General features: G+C 45.5%; 1 protein-coding gene across 1 annotated transcript; it reads right to left on the bottom strand.

Annotated features, from left to right (window-relative positions):
* Positions 1 to 608: 608 nt before the first annotated feature.
* snx17 (sorting nexin 17) lies at positions 609 to 20,804 on the bottom strand. The gene is made up of 7 exons (XM_084484068.1): positions 19,850 to 20,804; positions 13,904 to 13,978; positions 9,628 to 9,745; positions 7,448 to 7,512; positions 4,573 to 4,683; positions 3,651 to 3,741; positions 609 to 1,497 (listed from the first exon to the last, which is right to left on the bottom strand). The coding sequence occupies exons 1-7, from the start codon at positions 19,907 to 19,909 to the stop codon at positions 1,229 to 1,231; spliced, it is 789 nt and encodes a 262-aa protein (XP_084340194.1). The 5' UTR covers positions 19,910 to 20,804; the 3' UTR covers positions 609 to 1,228.
* Between the last annotated feature and the right edge of the window lie 545 nt (positions 20,805 to 21,349).

Raw genomic sequence — 21,349 nt, 5'->3', positions numbered from 1 at the left:
CCTTAGTAAGAGTGACTCATCATTGGGGCAATACAAAAGGAGGGAGGGGTGTGGGTGGGAGGGAGAAGTTGTTAGCCAAGTTACCCGCCAGGGATCCAAAAGGCACAGACTGAGAGGTGAGACGAGGGGAAGGAGTGAAAAGGAAAAAGTAATTAAATGAGAAGTGGAGGACGGACTTGTGAAGCTGCATCATCTCTTTTGTTCCTTAGTGTATACGCATGCATTTTTTTTAAGTTATGACTACCAAAACTGCAATGTTATTATAAAAGAAAAAAAAAAAGCCTCTTTGGTCCAGAAAGGAATCGTTATCTTTTGATATAATCCTCCTCCCTGTGACCTACACAATGTTGATGTAGAAATGTTAGCATGGTTCTAAACATGACTCCATGTTATTATCATCATCTGTATGGTGGTAGAGCAGCCAGCCATTCATGAGCTTTTTCTTCTTCAGTGAACCCGACAGCAGGTCTGGACTGCGTCTCCAGCCCTCTGCGTCCACCAGGTTGGTTATGTGCTCATCCCCCCTGAAATAAGACTATAAGAGTTTACACATCGCTGATGTGTCAAGAGAGTTGTGCTCTGTCAGCGGTAGCGGGGAGAGGTGGGAGGAGGAGACAACAGTGGATGAAAGTGGAGGCAGAGGTGGTGGAGGAGTAGGAGGAAGAGGAGGAGAAAGATATAGAGGAGGAGGAGGAGGAGGAGGAGAAAGATATAGAGGAGGAGGAGGCGGTGAAAGTGTAGGCAGAGGTGGCAGTGGAGGAGGAATACGAGGAGGAGGAGGAGAAGGAGAATGATGCAAGGGCGTATATAGAGTGTGAGTTGTGCGTTGATGCGAGGGAGCGGGTGCAGCAGCCCCAGGACGTCCTGCCAAGGTCGGCCGGTCAGCAGCTTCTTGTCAAGAACCGGTCGGGAGCAAGAGAGCTGTAGCAGGGCTGCAAGGAATTTGACTCTTCTCCCCCTCACCGTCGACAGGGTCCTAGACTCTGTAGACAAGCCCCGTGATTTGATTTGATTTGATCTTCTACAATAAACCCGTCCTAGCCAGGGGCGAGGAGCAGTGGGCTGCCCCAGATGTAGCGCCCCTGCCCTGCTCATGGGCAAGGCAGGAGTACTACTTACACGTTTCTCGTCATGGTTAGTGGTGTTCGACTCCCAGTCCAAGGGTTCCGGGTTTGAACCCCAGTGTCCAGCCTAACTGCAGCAAACCTTAGATCAGGATGCTTCACCCCTACCTGCCCTCTGTTCCTACCCGCATCGCTCTCTGCGGCTGTGGATTTGATTTTCGAGTGGGCATCGTTTCCTCCCATCTGCCTCTGTTGCCATGGCAAACATGACAAGAGGATGGCACATGGTTCAGGCCCAAGACCGTGCATTTGTGTGTCTGAGAGTGAGTGACTGACTGACTGTACCTTTTCCGCAGCAGTATGTGAAATTCGGTGCTCCTCAGGCTGGTGATTGAGACATAGGGCAGCTCGAACTCCTGCAGCTTCCGCACAACTAGGGGGAGAGAGGAAGGGGGAGGGAGGGAGAGAGAGAGAGAGAGAGTTAGAATTGCAACCAAGGGAGAAAGGATTGCAAAAAAATAGTTAGCAGACTAGTTTGACAGAGGGCCCGTGGCACCGGCCCAAGAATGATCCGATCATGAGGATGACAGTAAACAATAGAGACGAGGAGTCCATCTGGACGGATACGGGAGGGGGGGAGGGAGGAGGGGAGGGGAGGAGGGAGGGGGTGTGCGAGGGAGGGTGTGTGTGCACATTCAAACTTTAACTGGTTCACAAAGGTTTGCTCAAGCTCTTTTTTGTACGGCCATTTTTGGAAACATTTCACAGGAAAGCTCACCTTTTCCAACTTATATTTATACTTTTGTGTAAGCTTTCTTGTGTTTACGCTCATCTATCTTAGCTTTCGCAGAAGATTCCACCGAGCCTCGGGGCCTTGTGGCAACGCCGAAGAGCGAGGGAACGCAAACAGAGAAAGGGCCGTTGTTGTTGCCCTCCCGATACCAAACTGTGCAAACACAGAGCCCAGGAGATATGAAAAAAGAAATACAAACTCGGGAGATGTTTGTGTTTTTCCTGCGTTTGAATCAAGCTGCCAGCCCTGCTGGGCCAGGAATGTCAGGACCCTGGCAGACTGGGAAACAAGGATTTGGCAGGTGGGAGTGGAAAGCAGAGTGTCCAGGGAGAAATCTCCACGGGTACTGCAGTGGTTCTGCCGTGAGGCTGGAAAGTCGAGGCTTTTCACTGTGGAACACGTTTGGTACGTCCGTCCGTCCGTCCGTCCGTCCGCATCCAGCAGATGCTAAATATCTGCTGCGCTGCATCTTTCACAATGCCGTAGAAAACTTCCAAAGGAAGGATGAGTAAAGCCATGATCTGATCCCCGCCCGGGAAGACCCGGGGAGGAAAGGGATGCTGTTCCCGCAGGAGCACTTCGGTTCCACGTTCCACTTACTTAACATAATCCAAGAAATTGTCCAACAGATACAGACGACAGCACCCGTGCAAACACACACACACAGATGCAGACATGCACGTGCACACACGCATGCAGATGCACACACACACACACACACACACACACACACACACACACACACACACACACACACACACACACACACACACACACACACACACACACACACACACACACACACACACACACACACATCTCCATTCCCTGAGGGTACGTTTGAGGATTAAAAAAATATCAAAACTGCAGTAAAGACAAAAACATCCACGATAGTGAATTCACTGTGGCGGGGCTCTGTGATTCTCTGTCTTTTTTTTTCCCCTCCTGTGCAATTTAATGAAACACCCGCATCATCCCTGCTGCATGAATTATCTCGGTGACATTTCGATAGCAATGCGTGTTGCTCGCCTGAACTTCAATTGATTATCCTATTTGGCAGATTGTGGTCGAGATTGCACAACACATTGCAAGTCCTTGACTAAACCCCGATAAGATTATCAGTTAAAACCGTCTCATTTGTTTCCCTCCCACTACACAACTTTGTTTCATCCATCAACACAGACTTTATGAAACCATGAGAGGCCATGGTGCATCATCATCATAAAGCAGCCAAATACCTATTAATGTCAGTAGGGATGTGAATAACTCAGTGCCGACATTCACAAAGGCAGCCATGGATCATCGGCAAGAAATCACTTAAAAAACAAACAGTGATCAGTGTTTGTGTTGTATGCATATATATTAATATTTATGCTTGTGTATTGAATATATTGTTTTTCTGTAAATGATTAATAATAATAAAAAAAACTAATAGTGCTACAGAACCAACATTAGTTCCGTCCGTTAATTCTTGTTTATTCGAATGGGAAAAAATTTTAACGGTCCAAATGTTAAAAGTTGGCTTCGACCCTCGGGAACGAATAATCGAATAATCAAATATTCTGACCCATCCCTAAATGTCAGTCAATTTAAGGCCTTCATTTAATTTAAGGATTACGAAATGTTAACGAATCTCGTTATTTCAGATTCCTTTGGCTGCTCTGCTCTCTCTCTCTCTCTCTCTCCAGGATTTGCCGTCGACCCGGCTGCGCACAACGTTGTTGTTCCTGCTCCAGTTTGTGTGATTGTTCTCGGCCCTCGCTCGTCAGTCAGAACGAGGTCGGTGAACTCACACGTGAGGCCGCCGTCCACGCTCTCGCGCACGAGGAAGAGGCTGAAGTAGCCCACCAGGTCGTCGGGGAGGTCCAGCTTCGACGCTACCGCCTGCAGAGGAGACGACGACGTGAAACGTGAGCGACAAACGCGAGCACAAAACAACAAAAAAACAACAACATGCTAACCAAAAATACGTGCTAATTACAGGGATTTCCCCAAGTCAAAAAAAATAAAAATAACAAAAACATTTCTTTATCACCAACAGATGACAGATTTAAACCCAAAGACCCGTGGCATTTCACAACAATGTCATTTCACAAAGTGGGTCGTGGATCTGAAACAGCCCCCCCCCCACCCCCTATGAGCTCTGCATTGTTTACAAGTGACCCCCCCAGCCCCTAAACAACCACCCACACAGCTCTCAATCAGGCCCGTCTCGCTGCAATCAGCGACAGAGAGGGACTCATTATTTACGCTTTCCCCCTGAACGGAGGCTGATTAATGGCTTCCACCTTTAACAACCTTTCCGGGGCTGGGATATGGCAGCATATGGCAGCATGCGGCTGCTAAAGTTACCGTTTTTTGTTTTTTTTGGTGCGCTCGGTTGTACAAAAACAGACTAGAGACGTAGATACTACCACCGTATCGCAGACTGTGTGTGTATTTCCCGTTGAGGTACAGGTTTATGTATGCAGATGGGATTCCATCCGTACACATTATTGGATGCAGAATGCTTGGTTTAAACAGCAGAGACGTTCTGCAGACGTGTGCAGGAAAAGTGTGTTTTAATATGTACTCCGGTGGACGGTGTAGTGTTAGGATGTCGGACTCCCGGTGGCAAAGCAATGCCTCCACTAATGAGATACATCTTAAACAATACACACACGTACGTGTGTGTGCGTGTGCGTGTGTGCGTGTGCGTGCTCGCGTGCGTGTCACCTCCAGCACGTCCTCCGTCTGGTCCGAGGTCAGGATGCTGACGGTCACCTTCTGCCCGTTGGAGAGCCCCACCTCCAGGGACACCTCCTCCGTGGGGATCTGCTGGGTCTCCTGGTGGGGCGCGTTCAACACAGGGAACCTTTATTTAGACGCCCTTTCCAAGCACAACGGCCACCATATACAGTGCGTCCATACAGGCAGGATTCACTTTTAGTGTCTCGTTGTTTTCGTTGTCCTTTCACTTCTGTGTTGGTGAGAAATGTGTGCTTTGTGGTGCTGGCACTTATCATTGTGTGGCATCTTATCCTAGCTATCTTTGTTGTATACGGGGGAATGGGTTAACCTAACAATTGTTAGTGACGGGCTCTTGGTTCTATGAACATCCTTACTGTACCGACGGCGATATATTGTTTCTCTTCTGACAAATGTACTTATTGTAAGTCGCCTTGGATAAAAGCATAAGCATAGGCCTAAAGGTAAATGTCTTTGTGTTGCTGTTGCTGTTAAAAGTGCTTGATAAATAAAGTTAGAGAGCAATGGAAAGTATAACAAGAACAACATTTTGCAATATACCCCCGTTGCAGAGCACTGATTTTATAGTTAAGGCAATAAGGCAGACTTAGTTTGAACAAAATGAAAGACATTGTTGTGAAGAGAATGCGTGGGGGAGGACAACGAGAGTGAACGTTTGTGTGTATTGCCAACATTGAGATAAATCGAATATGTTTAAAACACGGTTGATTGCTACGGGACATTGAGAAGCACAAGGGCGGCCCAAAGCACTTCACAAGAGAGCAACATACTCAATTTATTACAAGTTGATATATTGTCATCTAGAAAACACAACAGCTTGCCAGCTGACTGCTAATCCACCCTGAGATGATGACACAGGCCGAGAATGATTGATTCCCAAAATACAACGGAGGAACGTTTTGGTTTGCCTTGTGAATAAACACAAACAGCATTTTTCGCATCAATCGTGGTAACACGCTACAGGGACAACATCCCCCATAAATGAACTAGTTTCTAATTCACTCAAAATGTGTGGAGCAAAGCTGACTTGATTCAAAACAGCCTGCGGTACAAAAAGGAAGAGAGGAACGAGTTTTTGTTTCTCATGACAAAGATTCAAAACAACCCGCTTCAGATTCAACATCCCCCACCACACATGCTTATTATTTCCAACAGAATGTTCCGGATAAATCAAGGCTGTTTATACACACTGCCACGCTCTAGCCTCAACAATTAATGAGTGGCGTGCAAGAACTGCACAATGCATAGATGACAGGAGAGAAGATAGAGAGGAGAGGGAGGAGAGAGGAGAGAGAGGACAACAGAGAGGAGAGAGCGAAGGGGTTCACCAAGAGCCCTTAGAAAAAGGTCCTCATGGAAAATAAAACTTTATTACTAAATAAATTGGAAGTGAACAGACGATTTGGGTGTGCGCGTGTTGAAAGTCATCCGGTACCCTCCCTGCTGCGGAGGACATCCGAGGGGAGGGAAAAGGATGACAATAGCAGGTGGCCCCTTGTCTTCTATCCTACACCACCTGCTGCTGCTCAAGCAGATTCCCATCCCCACCCCCCACCACACACACACACACACACACACACACACACACAGGAAGAAAATCAGGTGGAGGGCGGTGGTGGTGGAGGTGATGGGGGCGATAAGGGAAAGATAGCGAAAGGGAGCGATAAAGAGAGAGAGGGGCTAGAGAGAGAGGGATGAGAAAGAAAAAGTGAGATTGAGGTAGAGACAGAGAGAGAGACCAAGACAGAGAGAGACAGGGACACACAGAGACAGAGAGAGAGAGAGAGAGAGAGAGAGAGCGACGTAGACACAGAAATGCCGAGAGATGCGACACGCCCGCCCAATGACGAGCGCGGCGGGTCACGGGGCTAAGCGTATTCCGCCACGTTCCCACGGCGATGCGGCTCACTGCCTGACTGATGATTGTTTTAGCACCGCACCCCGCGGGCGTGAATCAGCCCGCGACACGCGCCAGACCTCCAAGCCCAGGGCGTCCTCTGCCAGATGGCAACAGCAGCCCAGCTTCCAACTTCCAACCGTCCAGCGTCCTATGGTCCCGGGGCGCTACGCTGCTGCCACTCGTACCCACAACAAGCGCTGGTTATTGCACCACACTCGATGAGGCCGTCTCCCGTCTCATCCGTCTCCCCTCATGTGTGCACGTCACCTTAAAACCAACTCCTGATACTACACTTTGTTTACTAGCTGAGCCCAGCTATGCCCCCGAGGGGCTCCAGATATTAGTACATGTTATTAAAAAAAGGAATTACCTTAGCAATGACAGACAAGACGTGAATAAAATAAATAAATAAATAATAATTAAAAATCTACAATAGAGCCATTTAATAAATGGGTTAGCAAGGAGTGGACCACTAGTGTATTAATCCATGTGATCCATTTAGATTTTTGGTTGGTGACCACTGGCAATTAGAAACAGGACATCTTCTCAATCCACATCGTTGGTTTGGGACTCATGCCACGCAAAAAGTTGCGACGGCTCCCTCCCACGCAGGGCGGACAGAAGTGGAAGGGAGAGAACCCACTTTCATCATCGTTCAGTTTAAACGTCTGACTCGACCGTTCTTTACACGTGTGCCCATTAAATGACTCACGCCGCGCCGCTCAACTGTTCTACCAGCAAACCTGCAGGTCTGCTGGAAGAAACCGAAAAAGAAAGAAAGAAAGAAAGAGAAAGAGAAAGAGAGAGAGAGAGAGAGAGAGAGAGAGAGAGAGAGAGAGAGAGAGAGAGAGAGAGAGAGAGAGAGAGAGAGAGAAAAACGAAAGAGACGAAAGAAAATAAGCTCTTCAAAAGAACGAACAACTAAAAGGGCAGAAAACCAACCTGCTGGGCTTTCCTCAAGAAGCAGTTGAACAGCTCACTGGATCCCAGCAGGGGGTCCTGACGCACTGCAAAACAAGAACAGAATCAAACGCAGCGATCAAGGGTGGACGTGTCAGGGTGAACACAAACACAAAGCAGATAGCGGGATGTTATCCGACAGCCGCCACGGCTCACAGCAAAGGAGTCAGAAAGAGGAAGTTTCAGTCACGCATCGCATCGGGAAGCGGAGAAACTGTTGTCGTTTCAGCGGATGTTTGGCGCCGATTAGCATCTTCTCTGTTAACTTTTGTCTCCGCGTTCTGATGTTAGTTTCCATCCCGAGTGTTAGGTACTACGGCAGGGTACTGCTGGTGGCAGGGATTAGTCTCGGCCCTTAAAACGTCTGCTCAACACAAAACAAACCAGGGTCATGTCACTCGGAAGGCTTACATTTTAAAGTAGCTGTGCTGTAAACATGCTTTGACCTCAGATAACAAGTTAAATTAAAAAAAAGCTCATCAGTCTGGGTTTCTTTTCTGAACAAGTGGGCAATGTTTGGAATCCACTCCAGTGAACAAGTGTCTCTCTGTGCGACGCGTCGAGTGAGTCTCAATTTAGAAGCTTTTATTGTAGTGAATTAAAGAGGAACTCAAAGTAAATGTCTACGCAGTCCATGAGATGTCTCATTCTCTGTCTAGCTCTCGGGTTTCGCTCTGGTCCGTGGCGGTTTTCAGTTAAACCCATGATGCAACTAAACAAATGGTGAGTCAATAACACAGAGGCTGTGGCTGTGTGTGGCTGTGTGTGTGTGGCTGTGTGTGTGTGTGTGTGTGTGTGTGTGTGTGTGTGTGTGTGTGTGTGTGTGTGTGTGTGTGTGTGTGTGTGTGTGTGTGTGTGTGTGTGGTGTCACAAACTGCCACAACGGTTCCTTGTTCTGCTGCAAAAGGCTGTGCTGGAGTGGATTAAAATGAACCGCTGGCACGGTCTCAATCCTGTTTGTTTTGTCAATAACCAAAACTCACCTTCGACCCCTTCGGTAAACCCTAATCGCCCGAATGGCGGAAAGCCCGCCCATAGACTTACAGTCATGCTAACCCTAACCCTAGATTTACAGCCATGCTACAACATTCTGCAGAACATGTCCCTTGAATCGCTGTTTCTACATAATTTCTTCCATTCAGTGGAATAAATACAAATCTCCAAACCAGAGGCTAGGCTCAGCGGGAGACTAATTAAAGAGAATGAAACCCAGGCTTTGTTTTCACCGTCTGGAGTCCGCTCCCAGCCCGCGTTGGCATCAGAACCTTTGTAATTATAACTCTATTTATCCTGCCAAGGGACAGTCCTGAGGCCCACGTGTCCAGAGGTCATTTCACGCTTTTTAAGTGAAGCCAATTCATGAAGGGCCCAGTGTTTACCAGCAGGTGTGCCGCTGTGCTGATTAGCAATCGCAGGACATCATCAAAATCTGCCCCACAGTCGAAGGACCAGCCGGCCAGTCTAACTAGTGGACTGCATCAACTGGTTTGATGGCTGGTCCGTCTATCCTCCAATCTGGGTGGACACTCACCACACGTGATGTCATCGTCACCAAAGGACGGATTTTAAAAGGTGACACGTTATACCACCACGCGTGAGTGCGATTAGCCGTCACAAGCCGTTTTGAAAATCTGGCTCTTCTGACATCACAAGTGGGCGTGTCCATCTAGATGTGTGCTGACTGATAGATCAGTCTCACCGGCCTACCCGGTGGACCGTAGCAAACGTTGCTCATCTGTCCGTCATACATCTATGTGGACACGCCCACTTGTGATGATCGTCAGAAGAGGGAGATTTTTCAAAACGGCTTGGTATATAATAACATGTCACCTCTAAATAGGCCTCGTAGCGGCTGACCCACCACATCACACCTGGTGGTAAATCAGGGAGCCCTGTCACACTACACTACCCTCCACTCCGCTCCACTCCGCTCGCTGCAGCGCAAGCGTAAGCAAACATCAGGAGCGCGTGCCGTCTGCCATGACAACGCTCTGATGACGCAACCCGGATGGGAGGAGGGGGGGGAGGGGGGGGGGGGGCGGGGGGGAATAAAGCTCCGGCCAACCCCAGGGACCGAGAGAGGAGGCAGGCGGTGAGTCATCTGGTTTTTCTTCTCTTTCTTCAAAAAGGGTTAGCGTCGGCGGCGGCGGTCGGCAGCTCACCGGCCTGCATGTACTTCTCCAGATGCTCCCGTCTCTGCTCCACCTCTGCGGGCGTGAGCGTGAAGATCTTCTTGGGGGGAAAGGAAGGCACCACGTTGGTGCCGTACTCCTTCTTGATCTGTCGGCACAGATGGGGGGGGGGGGGGAGGAGGAGAAACACATTAAACATTGAAACAACCCCTTTTTGCTTTGGAGCTAAATCTGCATACTCCTCAGCTTTCAGGTCCAAACCTCTAAAGGGGTATTTTATTCATCTGGCTGATAAACCTGAGTACACCTTCATTCTCAGCAAAAACAAAACCATTGAAACTCATCCAATACAATACATAGCCAGACAGCCCCTTTGCTTTGGACCTCCAGCTGCAGACCATGCAGGTGAGTAACGCGACTGAGTTTGTCTCGTCTCCATTAGGCGGTCGTCTTGCCAACGCCAGCCAGCCGGCCGGCGTGGGTCTCGTGTGACCCTTCTCACTCGGGGTGTTGATTCACACCCCGCTACCAAGATGAATCACTGGAGATATTTAGAGCCCGGTTGGCGCAATAGCAACGTCGGCGTTTCCACGCGTAACGCCGGTCGTAGAGAGACACACACATGTTGCTCCACCGGTGTGTCTGCCCAGCAGCCGCCTTGACTCATTCATTCCCAGTCGGAACGCATTTCAGCCCCCGGCCACCGGCAACATCACATTTAGTCCTAATTACATTAAGGACATTTAGCAGACGCTTTTATCCGAAGCGACTTATAAACGGCTCATACACACACACACATTCACACACTTGACGACAGAGTCAACCATGCAAGGCGACAGCCAGCTTGTCTGGAACAGTTAGGGTTAGGTTTTCTTGCTCAAGGACACAATTCTCAAACCAGAGACCTTCCGGTTACAAGTGCACCCGCTCTACCCCCTGAGCCAAGCTGATCGAAGCTGAGGAACTACAGAGTTGGCCGAACCGGGACTCATCTGAAACGAACGCAGGTCGCGTGGCTACATGGTTATGTGCGCCGTTCTACGGTGAACGCAGCGGAGAGGGGAGGCTGTCCGATGTGAGGCGACGAAACTGCCCTTTGCTGCTGGGAAAGTGCACAAGTCAGCACAAGCATACAAATAAGCCGCGCTGGCTGCAAGAGCAGTGTGTGTGTGTGTGCGCGTGTGCTGGCTCTCACGGCCAACGGATGCACAGGTCTGCTGAGGTCCAGCATCCAGAAGGTTTTCTGGATTAATCGACATAGCAGGTCAATGTGAAACGCAGCCCGGTGGTCTTTTGTCTCTTGTCGAGTTAAACTGCTGTTTGGTTTAGGAACTCTGGAAGCCGACGCACGCACGCACGCCCCGGGACATAAATCTGACTCAGGCACGAGAATTAAACCAAATAATAGACGGCGACGTTGAAATGCTAACAGAGAGACTTGTTGTTGTGGTTATGGTCTGTGTGTGACACACACACACACACACACACACACACACACACACACACACACACACACACACACACACACACACACACACACACACACACACAGTTGCCAGGCAACAGCAGCTGTCTGACTGGTGTCGTGGGGGCCTTCAGGACGGGGATATTGAAGTTTGGCCAGTCCTTTATTATTTATTAACAATGAACTAAAGGAGAGACAGAGTAATAATCGACACCTCCTTGTTGCTGCGCTGTGTGTTATCATGTGGCATTAAGGCTCAGTGGCCTGTGGACTGCATCATGCCCAACATCGATTTAATTATTCTTTGCCGATGTTATGAGCTGGCCGTCACTGCCAGCTCACTGAAAATAACAGTTTATTTTAAGAATCATAATATTAACTGGTAAACAAGGAACAAGGAAGTGTCCGTATCTTCTATGCGTGCCTTTATTTTTAAGGCGGACACGTTTGCAGTTTAACACGTTTCAGTTTAGAGGCGACAAAGGGATAGTAGCGTGTGGATTTGGTGGGGCTGGCACCGGGCACGCCCCGCGGTGGGAACAGAAACTCATTCACACTCCCAGCAGGTGGAGCGGTATGGAAGCCAGTCCATTCCCGCCAGTAAGAAAAAAAAAATAGATGAAAACTCTTCCTTGATAAAAAAAAAAAAAATCCCCATTGTAAGTCATAATTATGAGATAAGTCAAAATGATGAGATAAAAAGTCAAAATGATGAGATAAAAAGTCATAATTATGAGATAAAAAGTGCGTCACCATCATCGCTGGCATCCCGAACCATGCAAAAGACAAGCAATCCTGAATAAGTTAAAGGTCCCATGGCATGAAAATTTCACTTTATGAGGTTTTCGAACATTAAGTTGAGTTCCCCTAGCCTCCCTATGGTCCCCCAGTAGCTAAAAATTGCGTTAGGTGTAAACTGAGAAGTAGCTATCTTGCTCCGCCTTTAAAAAAAGGATCGCTAAAACGCTTCGATTTGGGAGCTGGCCCCATATGACGTCATATGGGGCCCTTTCTCTGCTTGGCCCGCCCAGAGAATTTGGCCCGCCAATGAGACAACGAGCTAGGACCGTACGAGTGCCACATGTGTGTGTGTGAATACACACACTATAACGCAAGTGTTCTTTGTTATTTGGATAACCGTTCTGCTGTTGGTGTTATGGCGCATAACACGCAACACAATAACGCAAGCTTGCATAAAGCTCCCATTTGGGGCTCCAGCGGGAGACAACCCCGGGTAACGGGCAGCGTTCAGCGGGGCTCTGACGGACAATCCTGGGCAACAATCCTTTTCTCCTCCATGTCGCGGTTCCCAATTCCTTCTCAACCAACCCGACGCAGACAACCCCGGGCAACAATCGTGGGCAACAATCCCCATTTCGCGGTTCAGTCTGTACTTAATATTGACGTGGAAGTGGAAGAACCAGAGGCGTCTGAGAACCCGACGCAGTCGTTTGAGATTCATAATATCATCCGGAGGCGCAAACAGCTTTTGACCATGATAATATATATTATATTATATAGATATGAAAATATAATATGTTATTATTTAGATCTAAAGCTCCAGGACTCCCGCCGGAGCACCCGGAGTGTTCAGCGTTCCACTGTAAACACTAGCGCATGCATGGTACCGTGGCCAAAAGCTGCTCAGGGCCACACCCCCACCCTCCACCTTGACCCGCCTCTAAAAACGGCACGTTTGTGGAGAGCTCATTGTGGGACTGGCTCGTAGTGGCTGTAACTCTGCACCAAGGCAGAATTTCTTGAACGTCTTCAAGTACTGTATTAGGGGCCCAATAACTCCTATATTAAAGCATCCATAAAATAGCATGCCATGGGACCATTAAGAATTACAGCTATGGTTACTTTTGTTAGTCTTTCAATAAGTACACCGTTACAACTAAACAAATTAGATCTCTGTTTGTGTAGTCAAAGCTACACGAACAGAGATCTCATTTGTTTAGTTAATTTAAGCATGGTTGGGGATGCCAGCGATGATGGTGACGATGAAGGAACCTTTGAAAACAGTGCTACTGGAGCACATGCACACTTTACTTTCTATCTCATAATTATGACTTTTTATCTCATTATTATGACATTTTATCTCATAATTTTGACTTTTTCTCATAATTATGACTTTTTTTTTAAATCTCATGACGGTTTATCTCATAATTTCGACTTTTTATCTGAGAATTTCGACTTTTTAGCTCATTATGACTTTTTATCTCATAATTTAGACTTACAATGGGGATTTTTTTTTTTTTTATCAAGGAAGAGTTTTCATCTTTTTTTTTTTTTTTACTGGCGGGAATGGGCTTCCATAGAGTGGAGCACGGAGACCGAGAGAGAGGAAAATAACGGTAAAAAAACAACAACATTCCTTCTGTGTCAGCCTTCTCTACAACCCCTGAAAAACACAGTGTCGTCTCGGCTTCAACCAGCCGGGCCTGAAAACATTCAGAGCGAATAAAACACATGGCCTCAAAGGAATGATTTGAGGGGGAAAGAGGAGACACACTGACGACAGCGAAACGCATTCGATGGGATTCATTTAAATTCAGTTGACGGAGGCGATGCAAATGTCATGCCGTGTGGCCGTGGTGATTGGACTATGAAATGTACGAGAGAAAAAAAATCAAAGCATAAATACATTTAATTACTGTAGACCTTTATGTAAACCGAAAATAGTTCAATTAAATTTATACACACGCACACGCACACACACGCGCACACACACACACACACACACACACACACGGCCTGTTCAAATCAGAGACAGGGGACGGCTGGATCATTTAATCAAATAAACACATGGGCTGAGTGCTCTAAGTGCAGTCTGCTCACCTGTTCGTGGAGGCCGAGGAGCTGGCTGTAGCGAAGCCGACAGTGCAGGACGCCGTTGACGTGGATGTTGTAGGCCTGGGACGGGGGAGGGCAGAGACCAATTAAAAGTCAAGCATGGTTTACTTCACTGCAGAGGGAGAGAGAGAGAGACTTTGTGGAGTTCTGAGAGGGAACACAAGGACACAATCCTCAAAAACCAACCCCATCGATCTGTTTGGGAAGCTTTAGGGAGGAGCGGCAGATAGATTTAGATGATAAGATTAGGGGTGTAAATCTGAGCCTTTGTGACGATTTGATACAATATCGATTTCTTAAACCAACGATTTGATTATTTTTGATACTTCAGAATTCCCCACGATTTGATTTGATACTCGATATTTTTTACATTACATCTATTAACATAATATCTCATAATATATCAAATAAATCAACAAAAAATAATTTACCTTTTATTGAGAATACAGAAACAGTATTCTATGCACACTTTAGTGCTTACTGTGCAGGTCTAGTATGGCAATTAGCCTATTCACTGTAAAAATAAATAAATAAAAAATATATTTTTTAATAATCTATACTCTTGCGGACGAATCGATGCATCGAATAGTCGACTGTATAATCGATTAATCGATATAAATCGATTAATATTTACACCCCTAGTAAAGATGAGCTCAGGTAACAGTAATGCTGCAATGACCTTATGTAACTAGCGTAAGATGGTCATAAGGGACCACCAAGTTAAACCTTTTCTTTATAGATAAATCCAGATTCTGATGAAAGATGACCAAAGACTTGTGTTCTGTTAGTAAAAATTCAGCATTAGCCAAAACAAAAACGAAAACAGAAGATTGCAATAATGTAATATCACATCTGATTTCCCACAAGACCCCAAACCACCACAGAAACTAAAGCAATCTGTTCAAACACTGCCTTGATGTCTGCAGTTTAACGGCAGCCTCTCTGCGTTCATTAGAGAGAAGGAAACAAATAAAGTGTGAAATATATTCACCAGTTTCGTCAAACTTTTGGAACTGGGCTGTTCAGAGGGAAACTGTTGATGCTATGGCGGTTAAGGATAGCAGGACTTTTTTGCCTTTCAAGGCAACAGTGGACTTTATCGTCAATGCAGCGTTCATGGTGCGAGAAAGAATAAAGCTTCTTTCAAGTTTAGTCTTTTCGTCTTGTCTGAGAGGCAAAAAAAAGAAAACTAAGAACGAAAAAAACTGTTTAGACACGGCCTACACTGCAGAGGAAATCATTTTGAGGAATTGTCTTTTTAGTTGGTCTATTTTAGGACACGCAGTCTGGGGGTCAGCTTAAGAACAGCACTAGCATCTCTGCCTCGGACAGACTACGGTAGTCAATGTCAACTAGAAAATGTTATCCCACGCGTAAGGGATTACTGCGCACAGAATTGCCTGTGATCGTTACAATCTTTTTGCATGTCGCTTTGGATAGGCATCTGCTAAGAACCCTAACCATATTTCAGTTAAAATCAGCTGAGGGTTGTATAGCCAATGCAAAGATTGATAGTTGAGTGTGGATGAGTTTAGTTATGGTTGGACAGAAATCAGACACTGAACATAGAAACCATCAACTTCAGTCTCTTGTCTTCTCTTAATTGCACAACCTTTGAACAATTATCTGTTTTCTGTAGGTAAGATGAGGGAGGTAGTTAGATATGCTTCTTAAAATGTTAATCGTCAATACTAGAAAATGCATTTCCTGCAGAAAATGCGGTGAGTGCTGTAGTACAAAGTGAGGTTGAAAATGTTTTAATAAAGCCACATAGATTAAGACGTAAAGAATCGTTAAATGGCTTAAATCAAGTGAAGGGATTTCAACAGAGTTCAAAAGTCTAAATGGAGTAAACAATGTAAACATGCACACCATTTAAAAAAAATTAAATGGTTGGAAACAAATAAAGTGACAGCTGAATGAAAAGCCCAAAGCATTTCTAAAAATGCAGAAATGTAAAATGAATTGAACTGAAGAATCTGAAAGGTCAAATGTATTGCAGTGCACTGCTGAAAAACCTGGAAGCTGAAATCGAAAACTGACTGAGTGGAATTGCGTTACCTGAAGAAGCAAAGTGCTGAAATACATTGACTGCGGTTACATGGTCGGACCAGATTGACTTATCATGGATTAAGCCATATAACGATGTTGGCACTCGATGGGGAGCGGTCACTTGTCTTGAGTATACATACATTGGATCAGATTGGAATAATGGTCGGAGACCTGGCTGACTCTGCTACTCTAGGTGGCGCTGTAGCCTTTTCAACAAGTGGTACTAGAGCCACATCCGGTTCACGGCAACGTAAAAGCAAAACTTTTACGTTGCAAAACTCAGTTTGCATCCATAATTTTTCGGAGAAATCATCGTGCAACACCAAATCATTTTCTTGCAATTTCTCCTTTAACTCCCTAATTTTGGCTGATTCAAAACGAAATTTACTGGAAATATTATTTTAGTACTTTTTAGTATTTTGAAAACGTATTTTGAAAAGGCATTTATAAGCTGCTCCAAACATCTGCTTTATTTTACTAATATTTACATTTGATGATTCATCAATGTTACGGTCACACCGCAGGACATTTTGCATGTTTCCCTTTAAATACAAACACAAAACTCATTTGGCATTAAAAATCATTATTTTAAAGTAAAATACTGTTGTTACACTGTGGTTTTATATGATGGTTTAATGAGAAAATGCATTTAAATACACATTTATGCCTCATTACAAAAAATGATGCGTCACGTCGTCTGCCCAGTCGCAGTTACAAAAGCTAAACTGTAATACTGTCAAAGCTGGAAGATAGTAGTAGTAGTAGTAGTAGTAGTAGTAGTAGCTGTAGTAGTAGTAGTCGTAGTAGTAGTAGCTGTAGTAGTAGTAGCTGAAGTAATAGTGGTACTAGCTGCACAAACGATATGCCATATGAAAGGTATGGTATTGATTGATGTTTGTAGAAATAATTATAATAATCCCGCCAGTTCTTTTTAAAACCAGCCGAAATTGAATGTACTCGCCTAATGCTCATTTTTCCAGCCTAATGTGAGTAAAAGTAGTCAAATTGGGCGGGAAAAAATTGCCCAATCTGGCAACGCTGCCTGAACGTCGTAAAAAGTAGTCAATTTGAGCTGCAAAAACTGCCCAATCTGACAACACTGCCTGCACGTCCCCGCGCTCCTCCCTCAGCGTAAATCAATGAGACCAACTGAAAACGAGGCGGACATGGAACTTAAACTGTGATTATGAGAAAAGTATAAAGGTCATCGAAATTCTGTTTATTGAAGATACAAGTGTCTTGATTTGTTAAACCTTTGAAAGAAGGTTAACGATAAAAAATTGACCAAATTACGAAGTAGGCCTGGGCGATATAGCTGAAAGACCTATCACGATATAACACGAAAAAAAAAGAAAGAAAACGTGTTCGTGTAACAAACCCAGCTGCTAGATTCGGTGGTCCATTCTCTTATCGATATATTTTGAACATGTTTTATATTGATATTGATTAAAAGTCTATCACAATATGATAATTTATTGTTTTATTGCTCAGGCCTAGTCTGAAGTAGTAAGTGTCAGAGAATGGGCGGACGGTTCGGCCATCCTCCCATTGACTTCCACTGTAAAAAAAAAATAGTATTTTAAAAGTAGAATATCTCAAAAAGTATAAAGTTTACAAATATGAAATGTCATTGCCCAGATGTATGGACCTAGACCTTTTGTGACAGATGAATGGAATCGATTGGTTCTGTAGTTTTGGCCCCATTAATTGCACAAGTTTGGTCGGAAGAAGAATGATGGAAAAGGGATATCAAGATTGTGCATTCCTATGCACAATAATTAGTTGTTGTTGGTCGTGGAGATTCAGGTAATCAGGAATTGCAGGATACATAGGGCGGGACATAAAAAACCTTTAAAAAGCAAATTATTTCAAAAGTGGAGTCTGCTTCTAATAATTGTATATTTTCAATTACATCAATTATTTAGAAATTGTTTATATTGTGGGGACAACTTTGTGTTTTACAGAAGTTGGAGGGGACTCATTCCTCCCCCTCCACCCCCAGGGTTCTGCGCCCATGCATGGAACACAAGCTTCCAACACGTCATGTCCTTCTTTGATTAAAAACTGCTTCTTCTACAAAGTCTGCACAGAAGCGCAGCTGAGAAAATTATCTAAAAGGAGGTGCTCGATTTGGTGGAAAGATTTCTTGCATGAATAGTGTAATGTGCGGGTAACCCACATCTTCTCCATGAAAGCACACATCACCTGTCAAAACAAAACTTGTTTTGGATTTCATATTTGACTGCTAGTGCTGAGTGGAAGTTTTTTTGTGCACGACACCCAAGTTCTTAGCTAGAAAAGGGTCTGGGATGTGCATATTAAAGTTGAACAGAAACATTTGCACACTGTAAGCAAGAAGGAAACCCTCATGAAAACTAGGTTGAGGATATTTCAACAAAGAACACTTGGTTAACTTAGCTTTAAGTAACTTAGTAAGTCTCCAGACTTAAAGTAGAGTAAGTCTCCCCTCCACCCCAAAGTAAACAACCCTGGATAATTTCAATGCAGCAAACACAAACAGTGACTCTAGTGTAGCCCATTAACAAGGAAATACAAGAAAAACAGCAGAAAACAAAGTCCTGACATATGAAGAGTGACTTTATACTACACTAGTTTCAAAGTTTTCCCACAAACATGTCTAGAAATGATTGTTAACGTGACAATTTTTCACTGCACACACTGCACATTCTGCAGCCTCACGGTTCAAGGGTACAGACCGCAAAAAAACCTCTTGACTTTGCAAACTGACCAAGTGATATCCTGTTGGCAACCTGCTATAGCGGAGGTCACATAGTCTGCTGATAGAAGACTAGCCCTTACCAAACAACACTGCAATACAGTCATAACCATAGTGCGTGTGTGTGTGTCAGGGTGGAGAGCTAATATTAGGCAGAAAAACATGTTATGTTTAATCAAATGGATGGTGTGTCATTTCTCCACTGCATATTATCTATGTCAATGCTTAGACCTCCTAAAATTAACCTGTATACGTGGGCATTCGTGACGAATGTGTACACGCACACAGACGGACACACAGAGACAGACAGACACACCTTAATTTGTCCCTATAAAAGCACATAATGATAGAGATTGTGAAATCCGGCATGCAGAGCAGTGTGTCAAGATTTTACCAAGAAATAACTTTGCTTCCCAGAAATCAAAAAACTGGAAAACTAGCATTACTGACAAATGCAAGCCCATTGTTAACCACAAGGAGGTGGACACAGCAACACATGCACACATACAGCCTCACTAATACTTCTGTCTAACAGTTGCTGTGGAGATGGATATTTGATATCAAAACAATGACAAAAACGCATCCTGATGGAATACCCCTGGAATAGTTAGCTTGGGTTCAAACCGCAGGTTTTGAGAACATTTCCAGAAAACGGGGCTTTGTTGAAGCATATAGGGCAGGGGATGGGTGGTGATGGTTGGTCAAGTCCTTCACGTGCAATGACAACTAAATCACAACAACACCAGTGCATTCACACGTGAGACGTTCACGCCTAGCCGTATTTGGTTTGCTTATCAGCTTATTCGCAGAATGTTGGCTGGTTTGTTTCTATGGGGAAACCACTGGTAACTTTGCTGCAGGTATTTTGGATTGCATTGCAACATGTTAGCCATGTCCACATGCACATCCCTGTGAGGTAGTATGGCTAAGGACTACTGACTGTTGTGTTGTGTTGACTATATTAGGGGGACACACCGGGTCCCCATTGAAAACATATTCACCCTAGCAAGCTGTTTATATGGTCAGTGGGGTCGAATACAAAGTGAGAGATTGTATAACTATCGAAGACAGTAGCAGCACATGTGGGCATTTAGGATGCGTGAATTGAAGATATCAAAAATATTTAACAAAATGTATCTCACCACAAAGGTTGATCCATTTTCCCCCGAACGAACTTCTGTCTCAGGTATGGAGAAATGCATCTTAGACGACCAGGATCGACGCAGTGAGTCCTTCACAGCCCCGTTGGCTCCGGGCTACTCTCCACCGGCACAGGGGCCACTGCAGTCAGTCCACAGCGCGGTTCTAGGGGCCAGCTCTGAGTCCACGGAGCGGTGTGGTGTCAGGGGACAGCTCTGAGTCCACGGAGCGGTGTGGTGTCAGGGGACAGCTCTGAGTCCACGGAGCGGTGTGGTGTCAGGGGGTAGCTCTTATGGGGCAGTTCTTATGGGCCAGCTCTCGGTCCACGGAGCGGTGTCAGGGGCCAGCTCTCGGTCCAAAGAGCGGTGTCAGGGGCCGGCTCTTAGGGGCCAGCTCTCAGTCCACGGAGCGGTGTTAGGGGCCAGCGCTCTCGTTTGGTGGGTAAAATCGCACCAGGTCGGAAGAGACTGGTGACAAGTTTCGTTTAGCCAGTAAGTCGAGTGCCAGAGGAAACCATTCGTATCAAACTTCTCCCACATCTGGGCTAAACTTTTATCCCCGCCGCCAGGGAAGCAGCCATGTTGAGCCAGTGATAATAATTATACCTTTATTGTTACCTCGTCCGCTTCTCATCTGGGGGATAAGTCACCAATGTCCCCCTCCGTTAATCCCTGTTTTTTACACGTAGACACGTCCGTTAAATTGCGTATCCTGGTCAACTTTCGGGAAGAAATTGTGCAGTTTGTTCCCGCAGAGCCCCGCGTCGAGGAGCCCACAGTAACGCAGAACCAGCAGGGGGACAAACAGGGCAAACCTGGGGGTTTGTCCGGTATTATGGCGAGATTTAAGAAAAAATAATGCACATAAGGGATAATAACGGGAGAAAAGAGGCGATATGAGCCCAGCTAGCTGGTCGACAAAGGTGTCCTCTGTCTTTAACGTGTTCAATATGTATCTGATGGCCCATCAAGCAGCAATGCAACAATCCATCGGGGCAAACCATTGCTGTTCACTAGAGGGGTGGCGGTTTGCAGTTACACAACGTGTGTGAGGCGCTGTTTTAATATCTGTGAGATGTATGTACGAGGTCGTTGTTTTATACACATTTAAAGAGAGTATTTATGTTTGCACGTCTGTTTGAATGTTGCTGTTTTTTCCTGAACAAGGCCGTTATTTGTAGCTTTCCTCTGTAATGGTTCTCTCCAAAGTGACAGAGAAAGAGAGAGAGGGAAAGGAAAGGGAGAGCTAGAGAGAAAGATGGAGAGAGAGTGAGAGGAAGAGTTAGAGAGCTAGAGAGCTAGAGAGTTAAAGGGGAGAGAGAGAGAGAGAGAGAGAGAGAGAGAGAGAGAGAGAGAGAGAGAGAGAGAGAGAGAGAGAGAGTCTAAACCACGAGTTCGAGTTCACGAATACAATTATTGTCGTTATTGTCGTTATTTTAGCCTGTGTGAAAATCTTAACTAAACTTTACATTAAAAAAAAACGAATAAATAAAGAATAAATGA

The sequence above is a fragment of the Micromesistius poutassou genome, assembly GCF_964030765.1.
Source record: "Micromesistius poutassou genome assembly, chromosome: 19".
Classification (NCBI taxonomy): Eukaryota; Metazoa; Chordata; class Actinopteri; order Gadiformes; family Gadidae; genus Micromesistius; species Micromesistius poutassou.
Note: the sequence above shows the minus strand (reverse complement) of the source record. Positions and strands in the feature narration are given on the sequence as shown.

Bases quoted from the DNA above. Each gene is read 5' to 3' on its own strand.
- snx17 (XM_084484068.1), bottom strand. From the start codon at position 19,909: ATGCATTTCTCCATACCTGAGACAGAAGTTCGTTCGGGGGAAAATGGA. The intron at 9,746-13,903 runs GTGAGCAGACTG...CTGTGCCGACAG, and splicing joins TCCTCGGCCTCCACGAACAG to ATCAAGAAGGAGTACGGCAC. The intron at 7,513-9,627 runs GTGAGCTGCCGA...CTTGTTTTGCAG, and splicing joins GGAGAAGTACATGCAGGCCG to TGCGTCAGGACCCCCTGCTG.